At 47.7% G+C, this 15,013-nt stretch overlaps 4 protein-coding genes across 4 annotated transcripts; 2 read left to right on the forward strand and 2 right to left on the reverse strand.

Annotated features, from left to right (window-relative positions):
• Positions 1 to 272: 272 nt before the first annotated feature.
• Positions 273 to 3,400, forward strand: UREG_06696 (DNA topoisomerase I; the record flags this gene model as incomplete). The annotated part of the gene is made up of 7 exons (XM_002583683.1): positions 273 to 336; positions 437 to 681; positions 771 to 2,021; positions 2,077 to 2,415; positions 2,525 to 2,710; positions 2,762 to 3,211; positions 3,266 to 3,400. The coding sequence occupies 7 exons, from the start codon at positions 273 to 275 to the stop codon at positions 3,398 to 3,400; spliced, it is 2,670 nt and encodes an 889-aa protein (XP_002583729.1).
• Positions 3,401 to 3,937: 537 nt separating this feature from the next.
• UREG_06697 (uncharacterized protein) lies at positions 3,938 to 8,931 on the reverse strand (the record flags this gene model as incomplete). Its single annotated transcript, XM_002583684.1, has 3 exons — positions 3,938 to 6,010; positions 6,059 to 8,012; positions 8,069 to 8,931. The coding sequence occupies 3 exons, from the start codon at positions 8,929 to 8,931 to the stop codon at positions 3,938 to 3,940; spliced, it is 4,890 nt and encodes a 1,629-aa protein (XP_002583730.1).
• Positions 8,932 to 9,656: 725 nt separating this feature from the next.
• On the forward strand, positions 9,657 to 10,223 carry UREG_06698 (uncharacterized protein; the record flags this gene model as incomplete). Its single annotated transcript, XM_002583685.1, has 2 exons — positions 9,657 to 9,838; positions 9,890 to 10,223. 2 exons carry the CDS (start codon positions 9,657 to 9,659, stop codon positions 10,221 to 10,223), a joined length of 516 nt encoding a protein of 171 aa, XP_002583731.1.
• A 3,223-nt stretch (positions 10,224 to 13,446) lies between these two features.
• On the reverse strand, positions 13,447 to 14,559 carry UREG_06699 (uncharacterized protein; the record flags this gene model as incomplete). The annotated part of the gene is made up of 3 exons (XM_002583686.1): positions 13,447 to 13,674; positions 13,734 to 14,094; positions 14,150 to 14,559. 3 exons carry the CDS (start codon positions 14,557 to 14,559, stop codon positions 13,447 to 13,449), a joined length of 999 nt encoding a protein of 332 aa, XP_002583732.1.
• Between the last annotated feature and the right edge of the window lie 454 nt (positions 14,560 to 15,013).

Consider the following 15,013-nt stretch of genomic DNA (forward strand, 5'->3'; position numbering starts at 1 on the left):
GTCATCCGTTGCCTACATGTCGCTGTCCACGGTCTGAGGCTCATTCTCTTAACTCTCACTTCGTCACCCTACCGCCCTCGTTCTCTCTCGACGCTCTTCACCCTCTCTACCTTCCACGCAAGATTGCTCGGCTCTCAGCCTTTCTTCAAATTCGGCGCGCTTTCCTGGGGGCTTTTAAATCTTCAAGCCATCCTGTCCGCTCGGCACCTTACCTAGAACTCCCCTATAAGCAATTTCGACTCCAATCTGGGGCTGTGCCCTCCCTTCGCATCATGAGTTCTTCCGATGATGATGTGCCCCTTGTTGGGAAGAGGCAGGCCAACGGGGTCTCGCGAGGTAAGCAAGACTATCTTTCATAGAATACTCTATTTCTCGCTCCTTTTGCTTCGGTTTTGACGAAGAATGTCTTCACATTTGTACCTAACCGCCGATGCAGCCGCGTATCCATCTGAGGAGCTAGTTTCCAAGACGACTGATCCCTCATCTACGAACTCCCCCACCCCGAATGAAACAACCAAACCCGGTGTTTCCATCCGTTACGGCCCAATAGACGATGAGGACGTGGAAATGCCAGACGCAGAAGTGAATGGCGCTGCACAAACCAAACGGAAATCAAGAGCCAGTGCTGCAAACATATCCTATGCGGAAGCCGAGAGTAGCGAAGAGGATGATAAGCCACTGGTACGCCATCTCCCCAAGCTTCCCCTTTCTCGCCAGACTTCGGTTGCAGGTCTCGCTCAACCACACGGCGACCGCTGACTCTCCGGTAGAGCAAGCGTCGCCGTACTTCTACAAAGCGACAAGTACCAGATTCCGACTCTGATGATGCGCCTTTACTTTCGCGTCCTAGGAGAGCCCAGAAGCTTCCTGCGCCAACTGCAGCCGAAGGAGAGGAACTCGCCGCTGAGAAGGCTGAGATTGAACACCGTGCGGAATCGGAAGCAAAGGCTATCCGAAAACATGAGCGTGAGGATGCAGCTAAAAAGAAATCTATCGCCAGAGTCGCAAAGGCCGAACAAACGAGTCAAGCGACCAAACAAAAGCCAACCAGCAAAAGAGCACAGGCAAATGGTGTTAAAAAGGAGGAACCCAGTGACGACGACGTTCCCCTTCGCCGAAAGACGGTCACCAAAAAGGCTCCGCAGGCCGCAAGATCAAAATCAACGGCTGCAATCAAAGGAGGAACTAAACCAAAAAAGGAGGAAAGCGAAGAGGCTGAAGCTGAAGCAGAGGAAGAGGAAGAGTACCGTTGGTGGGAAGATCCCGCAAAGGGAGATGGTACGATCAAATGGACCACGCTTGAACATAATGGTGTGGTATTCCCGCCTCCGTACGAACCGCTTCCCAAGAATGTGAAAATGAAGTATGATGGAGTTCCGATTACTTTGTCCTTGGAGGCTGAAGAAGTTGCCGGGTTTTTTGGCAGTATGCTCAACTCAACCCACAACGTTGAAAATCCAACGTTTCAGAAGAATTTCTTCGAAGATTTCACAGCCATCATCAAGAAAACTGGGGGCGCCAAAAACCCTCAGGGAAACGCAGTTCCAATCAAGGATTTCAAAAAATGCGACTTCCAACCTATATTTGAATACTACGAGATGAAGCGCCTGGAAAAGAAAGCCCTACCAGCGGCAGAGAGAAAACGCCTGAAAGCAGAGAAGGATGCCGCTGAAGCCCCGTATATGTATTGCATGTGGGATGGCCGAAAACAAAAAGTCGGGAATTTCCGTGTCGAACCCCCAGCGTTGTTTCGTGGTCGTGGAGAACATCCAAAAACGGGACGTGTTAAAACACGCGTCCAGCCCGAACAGATTACTATCAATATCGGGAAAGGCGCCGCCGTCCCTCCACCACCTCCCGGTCACAAGTGGAAAGAAGTAAAGCATGACCAGGAAGGGACATGGTTGGCGATGTGGCAGGAAAATATTAATGGAAATTACAAATATGTTATGCTTGCGGCGAATTCAGATATCAAGGGCCAAAGTGACTACAAAAAGTTCGAAAAAGCGCGTGAGCTCAAGGTAAAAGTTCTCTTTGAACCAAATTCATCTGCCGTTGCGTTAACATTAGTCATAGAAACATATTGATCGAATTCGCAAAGACTATCGGAAAGGTCTCAAGGATGAGCTTACGGCAAACCGTCAAAGAGCAACAGCTGTCTACCTTATTGATCAATTTGCTCTTCGAGCCGGTAATGAGAAAGGAGAGGATGAGGCCGACACAGTGGGATGTTGCTCACTGAAATACGAACACGTCACATTGAAGCCGCCGAACAAAGTCATCTTTGACTTTTTAGGTAAGGATAGTATCCGATTTTACGACGAGGTGGAAGTCGACCATCAGGTCTTTAAAAACCTAAAGTTTTTCAAGAAGGCCCCCAAAGGTGAGGGAGACGAGATATTCGATCGACTCACGGTAAGTTCATTGTTCCAACTGCTAGCACCGAGAGACAATCGCTTACTCTTACAAGACGAGTGCGCTCAACAAGCACCTATCAAGTTATATGCCCGGGCTTACAGCAAAGGTTTTCCGTACATATAATGCTTCTTACACTATGGCTACTCTCTTGAAGCAAATGCAGGCGACTGGGACTGTCCATGAGAAAGTGAAGCAGTACAATGATGCCAATCGCAAAGTTGCCATTCTTTGCAACCATAAACGCACGGTAGCAGCCGGCCATGCGAACCAAATGGAAAAGTTGAGTGAACGCGTAAGTGTTGAAGCTTCCATAGGGTGGAAACCGGTGCTAAGTGATTATTAGATCAAAGGCCTTTCGTATCAAAAATGGCGTATCAAGCAGATGATGATTGACCTTGATCCGAAAATCAAAAAGAAGAAAGGTCCAGAGTTTTTCCAGCTGGATTCTGACCTTGACGAAGAATGGGTCAAACAGCATCAAGCTTTCCTTGTTGAAGAGCAGCGTCAAAAAATTCAAAAGAAATTCGAAAAAGAAAACGAAAAGCTCCGCGCTGAAGGAGAAAAGGAAATGAAGGCAAAAGAGCTGGAACAGCGACTTGAAGCTGCTAAGGAACTTGAGGCAAAATTCAAGAAAGAAAACAAGACGAAAAAAGTTGAAGTCGAGGGCAAGGGGATGACGATCGAAAAGCTTGAGAATAATCTGGCCAAACTTGATCAGAGAATTGAAACCATGTCGTTGCAAGCCCAGGATAAGGAAGAAAATAAAGAGGTTGCATTGGGAACATCTAAGATCGTGAGTAAACATGATCTCTTTTCTGGAGGTATATGAAAGTGCTAATTTCTTTAGAATTATATCGATCCCCGCCTAACGGTAGTGTTTTCGAAGAAGTTTGACGTGCCCATTGAGAAATTCTTCTCAAAGACTTTGAGGGAGAAATTCGATTGGGCTATTAAATCAGTTGATGAGGATTGGGAGTTCTGATGGCCGCGCCTTCTAACTACCCGCCAGTCATTGGCATGCCATAGTTTATTTTTATAGCCTTATCAACACCAGAAGCTTGGGTTATATCATCTGTTTCATGGCTTTGGGGGAGGGACGCTTCAAAGATTTTGCGGAAGATGACTCTCTCTTTATGATCCCTTTGATTCTTGTGTAGAATTTTTAAATCCATTAAGTTTTAGACATAGTGATCTCTTGTTATGACTTTTTGACGACTCTTTTGTAAATGGCATGAACCTTTTGTCTTGGCTTTTCTAAGGAAGAAGGCCCTCCAGTCTCCAGGGCTGAACGCCCCGGCAAAATGGATCCGCCGCGAGGGATTGATGTTATAATCGTCAAAGTCCTATTGAACAGAGAAACCTATTAAATAGAGAACAATTTTTAAAACAAGTTGACTGATGAAAAGGGCAATCAGGCAAAAGCTACACCCTGCAGAAGAATACGGATTACATTATTCTAACTCTATAAATCTTTATTTTGTTCATGAAGTGAAAAATATTATCCAAGACGTCTTTCCCATCACACACGTTTCCCCTTGAAAGGACTAGCGGGCCACCCCTGATACGTTTCCGCCTGTTCAACAATATCTCCAGACATAATCAGCGTATGCTCCAATAGACAGGCATCGTCCATCATCTGTGCACCAGCCAGTAGTCGCGATCCCGTCCGTAGGACGCTTCGATCTCCCACACTCATCTGATGGAGCGAAAATCTGCCTCTGGTATTGAGGTGACATACCAAACTCGCATCGTCGACGGCAACCCTATCGCCAAGCGTCAGGAGGTCCGGTTCTGTGAAGAGAACACTTGGCTGACCTCCAGCAAACAGCGCACAGTCTTTGCCGATTTTCGCTCCCAAGAACCGGAAGTAAAGGACCAGAAAATGGGTTCCGCTTATAAGCTTGATGATACCGTTTTTGGCGTAGCATTCAGATCGAAGTCTTTCGATTGAGAGGAAAAGCTGCCAGCGTTGACAATAGCTGCTTTGGTCCCAATCATACCTCCCGGGGTGGCGCCGCCCGATTACGATCCATTTTGCGGCGATGATTATTGCAAGCGCTAAGACAGCTTGCAGGGTCATTATTATTGCAATGTTCATAACCATGATTGCGTAAATGATAAACGGCCTGAACCACGTAGGCCGGAAGAGAGGCGACGGGATTTTGAGGAATTCCGTGACAATCTTGACGCCGACAATGCTAGCAGTGTTCCAATATATGCTTGTGAAGATGGTGATAAACGTGGAGTATAAAAAGATTCCAAACGTCCCAAGTACGTAGTACGGAGCCCGTTTCTCATAGAAGGCCCTCCCGTAAGGGGTCATTGTTGAGGAAATCTCCTTATCTCCTATGTCGTGCTCTTGACTTGCTTTCTCCTCCATTCTGGCTTTGACTGGTGGGGAACCTTCTTCAATGACAGTATCATCTGATACCGAAGCACTGGCTGAGTAGGGTGACTCCACTAATGTCGCTTGTGATGCCATTGATGGCTTCTGGACGCCTGCTGTTAGGCAGAGAGCTTCTCCTTCCTTGCTGCCAACCCACACACTATCCGAAGGGTAAGACCGGTTTCGCCGTGTTAAGGTGCCTGTGCCAAGAATAGCACCTCTTCCCACCTCCGTGCCAGGTAGTATAATAGTACGATCCGCAATCATGGCGCCGTCGCCAATCACTATAGGTTCGCTACCCAAGCCGTCTGAGGTCACGATGTGAGACCTTGAGCCGAAAACCACATCATTTCCGATGCTGACCAGACTAAAATCTTGGATCGTAGGACCAACACCGGGCCAGTACACCCGCGATCCAACGCGGCCTCCCAACAACCTGATAACCACGGAAGTGAGTTCGTAGTGGGACCCAAACAAACTAGAAAGTATTTTTGGGTCGCCATTTGGAATGAGCCTTTCCATCAGGGAGAATTGGGCCCTTTTGAGCTGACTCCTCTTTCTGTGCTTTTCAGGACCACACAGGAGGTCAATCAACCTTTTCACTATGAGGAGCAAGAGGAAGAATACCATTGGTCCCACTACCACGCCTAAGACTCGCGCCAGATAATGGTATCCAAATCGAATTGGTGTCGTAAACCAATATGCAATTTCTCGAAACACGTCGCCACTCGTTTTCGGTCTCCTTATCACCATTCCGACGAGACCTGCAAGCCACGGGAGCGCAGAGATCCCATGAATCAGCAGAACAAGCGGTTCAACAAATAGAAGCCTCACCAGCCAGTGCGGCTGCGTGATTTTGCTAGATGAAAGGTCGCGATTCGCCTCCGTGGCATCTTCCGTTTCCCAGCTGGATGAATTGGGCCCAATACAAGTGCCCGGAGCTAACACTGTCCCAGGAGCAATGACCGTCTTCAGGCCTATGCTTGAATTGCAACCGATTCTTATCCGTTGAAGCAGCATCGAGGTATTCCTTTCCACTGCAAAAGGTCGGCATATGCAGTTATCAACAGTTACATTATCACCAATGTCCAGTAAGTCATATTCACTGAGAATGGCGTGTTTGTGTATCACTGTCCCCTTGCCAATCCTCGCCCCTAGTAATCGAAAATAGAGCTTCCTAGTCCAATTAAAATGATTGAAAGCACCCTACTGCAAGGTTAGTATCAATACTTTGTATAGCGTCTGTTTTCTTACCTTCCCGCCAATTAGGAGCACCTTGTGCACAAACCACCATCGAGTATGGTAAGGCCCCCACATGGGATATATTCCCTCTTTGATGCGACCAATAACCAGCCATTTGATGGCGATAGCAACAATAGGGGAAAATAAATGGGATGCCCACCGAGCAGCTAGGATTGCGACTACTAGGTGGATCAATCGCATCGCGATGAGGTGGTAAAAAGGCCATCGAAGAACAGTGACGCTCAATATCCATATGAACATCAACCACTGAAACGCAAGCCTCATTGGGTAGATAAGGCTAATCGGAATAAGCTGAATCATCAACAATAAGGGATTCGTGGAACTGTAAGTGGCATCGCATCCTGGAAGACTATAGCCTTCAAAATCGGTGTGTTCGTCTATCTCGCCCGCTGGGAGCGTTTCCTCGACGATATCACATATCGAGCCAATGGTACTGTTTGCGAAGAGAATATTGCTAGGGAACTGAACTCGAAATTCCTTCCGAAGAATCGAAAATAGGCGACCGGCTTTCATACTATCACCACCCATTTCAAAAAAATCGGATCGCTTGCTGAGTTCTTCAGGCGAGCAACCGAGGACCAAGCTGAATACCTCTCGCACTTTTCGCTCAACAAAAGGTACATTATGAGGCATGGTAGCCTTATCAAGAGTGGCGAGTATGCTGTCTTGGTCGACACTGCCTTGGGGGGTGCGAGGGATTGGCCCGTCCATGAATTCGACATTGCGAGGGACCAGGTATCCATGTAAGAGGGTTGGAAGTTTTGCTTCTAGGCTCTGCATAACAGTCTGCTTGTCTCGAGACGTAGCTGCATCGTGCTGAAATAGGATAACTCTTGGATGGCCAGTCTTCTCATGTTGACAGACATAAGCAGTGAGATCGCCCTTCAATTCCCTGTCAACGGTACTTCGAACGATGCCGATGTCCATGACGCAAGCTCTGCTGGGAATATTTTGGCTGATCGGAGTATCCAAAGGTGGACAATCGGCTTCGACGTACGCTTCGGATGCCAGCATCTCATCCGTAAACTGCCAGAGACCAAGTCTTTCCGCCATTCGGATGCGGAGGATCTTTCCCCTTGCTTTGGGTAAAGCGTCCATGTATACGATGCCAACAGGCCATTTAGGTTGGTGGAGCGAATGTTTAATGGCCTGATGAAGCTGTCGAAGGTCAGGTCGAGGCTTTCCCGGCCGCGTCACGAGCACAACGCCCACGACCTCTTGCAGAACATCGTGGGGAATGGAGAATACCATCACATCCAGGATCCTGCTGAAGATTGGCGAATCAGACGACTGAGATGCTTTGAGTATCGCATCCTCAATCTCGAAAGGGGAGATTATTTCCCCTCCGCGGTTGATAACTTCCTTGCCTCTACCCGTGATGTAGAGGTAAGCGTCTTCGTCAAGGTAACCCAAATCACCCGTATCGAACCAGCCGTCTTCTGCAAGGCTAGATTTGTCGAGCCCAGAACGAAGATATCCGGGGAAAACTGGAAAGCCACGAACGCAGATCCGGCCTGTCTCTCGAGTCGCAACCTTGGCATTTCCAGATATATTCATAATTGCTATCTCGGGGCCTACGCTTTTGCCAGAAGTTCCTGGACGGTCTAGGCCGTACGTCAAAGGCGGTGTAGCAATGGGCATGCATTCTGTCATACCATAGCTTGGTAGTACGGTACACTGAAAAGTATTGCGTAAGTTGGTTGCTAGAGACGGGAGAAGGCCACCAGCAGCATTGCACACAAGGCGTATTTTGCATTTTGAGGATGGAACGGCTCGGTACTCAGACTCGGCGAGAATCATCGCATGCATAGTAGGTGACGCGTAATACCAAGTAGGTCCTTGATTCTCAACTAGATCCCAAAAGAAATTCGCATCGAACCCGGAGCAGCAGATAGTTGAACCGCCAGCCATTACTGGCGCAAACAAGTTTCTGATCAGGCCACCCCTATTCAAAGTTTAGCATAGTCTAAGGGGAATACGTCCGCCAAGAGCATAACTTACACATGGTTCAAGGGCATCATGTTTAGACAACAATCATCACTACTTAAGCCCCATGATTCGATCACAAAGGCGACCCCAGTAAGGATTGTATGAAGCGTGAGAGGAACCACTTTCTTTTTTCCGCTTGTCCCACTTGTAAAGAGCACCAATGCAATGTCATCAGCAGCGTTTGGTACCACCTCCATGCTCTCCTCCGAGACCTCCGGGTTAAGTATGGAAGTCCTAAACGTTAGATTCTCGTCCTCGTTGACAGCCATAACTGAGATCCCATTTTCTGTGATCCACGTCGCATCGAGATTCAGCTTGCCGACATCTTCCTTTCTGATCAAGATGGCCGTTGCTTGGAGCTGAAGGACCTCGTTCACAAATTGCTCAGACCCGACAACGGATGCAAGCGGTGCTGCGGTATAGTGCGCTGCGACTGCGAGGCAAGCCAAGGCTAAAATTGGACCCGTAGGCAGGGCTATCACAACGACAGGTTTCCCTTGTTTCACGGGAGGCAACGGTAGGTGGAACGTGCGCACAAAGTTGTATACACAGTCGTGAGAGATGAACTTGGAGCTGTGAGGCTCAACGATAGCCGGTGTGTGAGCTCCCTGATTGAAGAAACCGGTAACGTCTGGATAAGATTTCTTGATGGCAGCAAGAACATCGTTTAACTCGGCAGTCAAGTCACAAGGACGACCCGCTCTCGCATCCTCTGGGGCATCAAGCCATGCTTTCTGATAGCAACGGGCGAGACGGAAGATAGTGGTTCCCTTTAGGTCGGTCCGAAAAACAGGTGGGAAACGATGCAGGAGGTAATCATTCAAATTAGAGCCAAAGTGATGTTCCAAAACTTTTAAGGGACCACGAGACTCCATTTTGTCGGATACACTCTCATCAACCCGATGCTGCGGTTGAGTGCTTCTCGAAATGCCAATCAAGTCAATATGAGTAAAATCTGCACTCACTATCAGGGTTGGTTTAAACTGACCATTGATTCCTGAGATGAACCTCAGCGCTCACCATTGTAGGAGTTCCGCAATTCCCTCTATAAGAAGAAGAAAAGTACGCACCTTCCGGCTAATAACAAATCCGAAAAAACGCACATGGTGTACTCGAGGGGTCCGGGGCGGTTTTATATGTTGCGGTGATAGAGGTCTTCATGTTGCCCCTATCAAGCTGGTACCCTATCCACCCACGTGCAAACACGCGTACTGGATATAACCTTTCCTAACCATAGAAGAATGGAAACAGAACCAAAGCCACTCGAGGAAGTTGCCGATCGCAGCAGACAGCTGCAGGCCTCCTATTCGAGACCATTATCTGTACCTCTCAAATGGCATGCCCGCTGATCGGCAATTGGGCATCTTGCTAATATGTTCCTGTGATATCAGGTTGTTCGAACAAGCCCATTCTCCACTCCTGAACTGGGTATCTCTGACTGATGACAGCAACAGCAGTGGGCCCGCAGGACATTCTCGTCTGCTTTCGATAAAAGGCCAAAGCAGCAAGCAGGAAGAAACATTATTTTCAGCACCTTCCGGGCATCATCCTAGGACCCTAGGAACATAGGGCTACAGACCCACTGCCAGAGAAGGCAAAGATGGGATTGAGAACGTGGGCCATTATTGCGAATTCAAGCTCCGACGACCGGAAGCTTAGGAATCCATATGCCAATGGCATCGGCCATTTGACGCCATCGATGGCGGATAGCCGTCAAACCCAGCGCATAGACGAGGATACATTGGTTCAACCGTCCTGGAGGCTGGAGCGTTCATGTCCACGGTGCGCTTAGTCAGCGCGTCCCCTGTCGCGCAGCCGCTGCGTGATCGGCAGCTTGTTCCATCGCGTTCCAGGAACCGCCTTGTCGACTTCCTTACATCCGCTTGCCACATTCCCCCGGGTGGACCTTTTGCCAGTCAATTCTGTCACGTTGAAGAGGGATTATTCGGCCAGCAACCGCTTATCAACTCCCCGAATCGGCCATGACGAAACGCGCTCCAGCGAGCCTCGCAGGGTTACTGCTACCACGCCGCGTAATGTCGAAAATCTCCCGTCGAAGAGGATTTTTGTGATATTATGCTCATCGAATTCAAACGATAATTCCCCTGTGGACTTTTCCTTGAATCCTGTTATGATCTCCATCCGATTTTTGCCTAAAACAAATTGAAAAATCCTCAGTGGTTAGGTTTGGCGTTTCGAAACAGGCTGTTCACTTTCCCCTATTTCATATCTATATTATTCCTGGGAATTAGGGGAACTAGAACTCGGCCTTCCTGCCAACTGGCTGCTCTTGCTCTAGGCATGGCAGTCCAGCAACAATGTGAGTAGGAAGATTGATACCTCGACCCAATGATGGCATCAGCGTGGATATTCAGCTGCCAAAAAAAGAGATACCCCTGACAGTTACGCCATCGCTTGTCCAGTTTCTGTTCTGTATTTAGCCAACAAGCAAACTTGTATCCCAGTCTTCTCAAACAGCTCGCCTTGTTGCCACCTCTTGCAAAGCCAGATCACATATCGGGCAAATTTTAACCAGGCACGCTGTGTTCGAGATGCTGGATATGTTCAGGTTTCTCCAAAGAACCAGCCTCAAGCCGGTTCGCTTTCTGCTTCGCAGTTTGTCTCCCAGCCAATGGCGGCTATGGCACTCAGCAGGCTAGTCCACAAACTGAGCAAGACATTGAATTGTGGTAGGGAGTACTACTCCATACCTTGTAGTTGGCCAGGTGGAAGAGGGTGGCTCAAGCTTCACTACATTCATCAATTCATTGTTGGTTAGCTATCCAGCTGTGACTACTCAGTGTCCAACCGGCTGCAACGTCTAAGGTGTGGCTATTTACGAGTGACAAGTTATCAACATTTTCTCAACTATATCACAAAATACAACAGCAAACTCTGTGGAGCCCATGGAACAAACCAGCTATAGGTTGTGAGTGAGAGTGAAGCAGCTGAATGGTGAATGACCTTTCAGCTACCATGATTAGATTGTAGAAAGGCCCACTCCGTACTATACTACTATCATTAACCTCTTTCTGGTGTCATCACTACATATCCAAAATACTTCCTGTAGACTATCTTATTCACTCCCCCAAATTCCAAGTCACTCCGGTAGTTAATTCCTTCTGCAAGCTCCAAAGATTTAAAGCCAGACTCTCAATGTCATGCCAGGCCCTTTTAGCACTATTAATTAGTTAAACTCTTTAGACCTTAAAGGTTTAGTAGCACACACCTCACTTGTATACAATCCCTCAACACTGCTCACATCTTTCCACAGGTCAGCAATGAGCTCTGTTCTCTCATAGCATATGCTATATAACTACTCACTTCTATCACATTTCCCCCTACATTTCTATATTATTAGTAGCTCATTTCTGTTCTGCTTATACATCTATTAGATCTACTTCATCACTCAAACATAAAAGAGCCTCCACTTCTCCATCTTTCTGCTTTATTTTAAAAATAGCCACATATTACAATTCTCAACTAATATCCATCTTCAAAATGCAAAACCAACTTGTCCTCGCTCCATCATCACCTCACAAAAACGGTTCCGGAAATTGTGCGAATCCAAAGAAATGGAGAGACTAATGATGATTGAACAGTATCTTGTGTGACTCATGAGTGGACCCATATCATAATTCATTTGACAACAGTTCCTAACTCATTCCCTTGTTCACAGTCCATTGAAACTTGAAGAGAGGGTCAATCCAGTGATGAGAGCATGAGTTAACTTGCTCATCTCAGAAATCAACAACATAGTCTGAGGGTATTGTCTACACAGTGAAGCACGCCTTATGAGTATCTCCAGGCTGGGGTACTCAGGTGGTGACCAGGAGATGTTGACCGTGCCAACACCAACAACTGCCATAATAATGGTTCAACTGTGAATCACTTGTGGTTGGTCACCATATTTGGCTTCAGAGGAAATTCAAAGACATACTGGCAAGTATTGGATTGCTCTCTGGTGGATGTTTCAATCTTGCAGCTCCAAGCCTGTTGGGTGTATCATTTGCAACAGGAATGAATGCTGATGGGTTTCCAAAGATCAATTCCAGTATTGCTTTCAAAGAAGGACATGATGGTGGCACTCTTGATGATTCCTTATACCTCCAAGAGAGTACAAAGCTCCACACAAGGATCCCAACAAAATTACCAATTTCGAGGGCCCCCAAAAAATAGCAATCGGAGTATCCTGAGGCATACTGATTGGTATGGTTCAAGATATGCCGCTCCTAACACCGACGCCACCGGCTCACTGATTTCACACCAGGGATCATCTTACCGGCTCTGAGTATTCTCACCTCAGAGATCCTTCCTCGTTTACAGAGGGGGGTCTCGGCTATCAATGCCTTCTTTCGCAAGACAGGCGTTTCTCAGGCCACTCCGCGTCGTACCCCCGGTCCCGAGCCGGAAACTCGCGTCGTCCTTGCTTCTCTCTCGCGCCTCGAGAGGACGCTGCGCGTTTTATCGAACAATTTTGCCCGGTTCTTGGAGTCCTCGGGTGTTGAGGCTGAATTCGTTGAGGAGGAGAAGGAGCCGAAGCGAAAAAGCCAGACAGTTGAAGATTTTGTCACTTATAGCTAGTTATGCCATGCATGGCCGTGGGCCCCCCTTTCTGTCAAACAACACTTGCGCTTCGCCTCAAGAACATTTCGTCGAGCTAGTGAAAGGGCAGAACCACGATATCTCTTTACGCATTTTTAGCCAGCGATTGCCGTGCGTCCGGCTGTCTTATCAGTGATCTTCTGCGATCCTCGGGTTCGACATTGTCCACATTGTGGATGAATTAGGGGTTGCTTTTTAAACCTCTCCAGGGACTGCCCACGTTTGGGGTTACCCAGAGCCCATCCCTAGAAAGGATGGTTAAGGGATGCAAGGGCCTGGTTTTTGAGAGGTCAAGCCTAGATATTCAATTAACTAACGGTTTCGTTGGCGGAATCTTCTAAGTGATAGTAACAGTATAAAACCAGTGGAGAACCTCAAGTATATAAGATATGCAGGATTATATTTCTCCTTCATTTGTTCCTAGTAACTACTTTTTTGAATCTATTGTCCTGGTAGCCACCGGCGTCTATCCTTCGACTCGATCAACAAACGATCGACCGTTTATGTGGTATCTTCCCACTTTTTGAAAATCTGGTATTGCAGCCGGGCTTTAATGATGCCCCGACGATAGCTTCCTCAAAGTCGCACGGGAGCCGAAAGCACGATAGATGTGAGGGATATCTTGACCGGTCACAAATAAAATGACCGAGATGAAATCCCCCAATGTCTTCAATCGGGTCAAGTCAGGCCACAATCATAGTCGCATTTGTTATTGTTGTCCGTTTTTAACTAAAGATAGCTTGTCATACTCCTTGATCAATAGCGTAACGATGCTTTCAATCCCTTCATCCGTGCTTCAGGCGTCCAGGAAGGAGGAGCGGGAAAATGCGAGAGCGAAAGGTTTCCGATGGTTTATAGGGGACCATCATATGCCGGACGGAGACAAGCAGCGATGGAGATGTGGAAGGTGGGATGGAGGGAAATTTGAATTTATCTAGAAATGAGGAGGAGATGTCTGCAGTGAAGAGGTGAATATTTGCCTTGTCGCTGGGATCGATCAATAATACTTGAGACTGAAAATAGATATTATTAGCGCGGAGAACACCAGGTCCAGGAGGTAATGGGAAAATACCGAAAAAGTAGGACGTATGTCTTGTTCTTTTGGGCATGTTTGCTGCAGAGCGGACCGCTGCTGCTGGGCCAAAGCAATTAGGAGAGCCAGGATGTACGGATCCTGAAGAGGGTTTGAGGGAGTGAGTTTTTTCAATTTGAGGTCGATCAGAGCACTGGTGGATTTGCTATACCGTCTACCTCCACAAGAGGATACCTTCTGATAGCGTAGGTCTTGGATGCGAGCACAGTCGGTGCATGCAACCACAGCAGGGACGCGTCCAGACAACATGTCGTCATAGTCACTCCCCTGTGGGAAAAAGAGGAGACAAGGAAGAGTGATACGGCGCCGATCAAAGAAAAAGTAGAGATCGTTTCCATGACTGTCCCAGAGTTAGATAGGGGAAATATTGGGACAAGAGTTCTTGGGAGACCAACATAATTGTCAATGGGCATTCGAAACCTGCAAGGACGTCCTCGATTATCACGTCCCGCTGTCCCCAATCATCGTCGTCATCTTTAAAAAGGGATTTGATAGAGTAAGCCCCAGGCATTTTTTGGATGGTATGCGGCCATGACCTTGGGGGCGCGATTGAAGGATGTTCGAAAGAGCATTGTAACAACCCGACATGACGGTCTGTCCAGAGGAGAGGGTAGACGATTAGGCGCTCTCGACAATGCAGACGAGCAAGTTGATAGATGGACAACGCAGCAGGGGGTTGCGTCCGTGATGGGGACCGAGAGTCTTGGGTATCACAACGACTTTTTGCGGTAGTGGGCGAGACCTCGCGAGCATAGGCTTCGTGGCAGCGCTCGCTGGTGGGATCAGCGGGCTTGACCGTTGACATGACTGGCATGTCTATTGAGCTTCTTTGATGGATTTTTGGTAAGATAAAATAGATTGCAAGCACTCGAGGCCCCTTATGATCTTGAGACTTGGCGCTAGTGAAGGCAGCAACAACTCCTGCGTGCTCACCGCTTGTTGACGGCGTGCCATTACAGGCACACTCCGTGCAATGCAAAAGAATTGTACTAGCCAATAAAACAAGTTAGGTCCAAGTTGAGTTGACATAACTAGGTCAGCTAGCTCCCGCGATAGATCATACTTATGACTGTTACAAGAAAGGCATAATGTAGTATGATGCTTAAGTCTACTACCAGGCAAGCAAGTGATTTCACAAGAGGACTTTGAGCTTGTATCAACTAGTGAAAAAGATGCCTATGATAGCTGTGCTTAAAAGGAACACTGTTTTGCCACCTTTCATCGGTCTAGTTGTTCCGGAAAGTCTGAATAGTCAAGGA

Source organism: Uncinocarpus reesii, genomic scaffold (assembly GCF_000003515.1).
Source record: "Uncinocarpus reesii 1704 scaffold_4 genomic scaffold, whole genome shotgun sequence".
In the NCBI taxonomy this organism is placed as follows: Eukaryota; Fungi; Ascomycota; class Eurotiomycetes; order Onygenales; family Onygenaceae; genus Uncinocarpus; species Uncinocarpus reesii.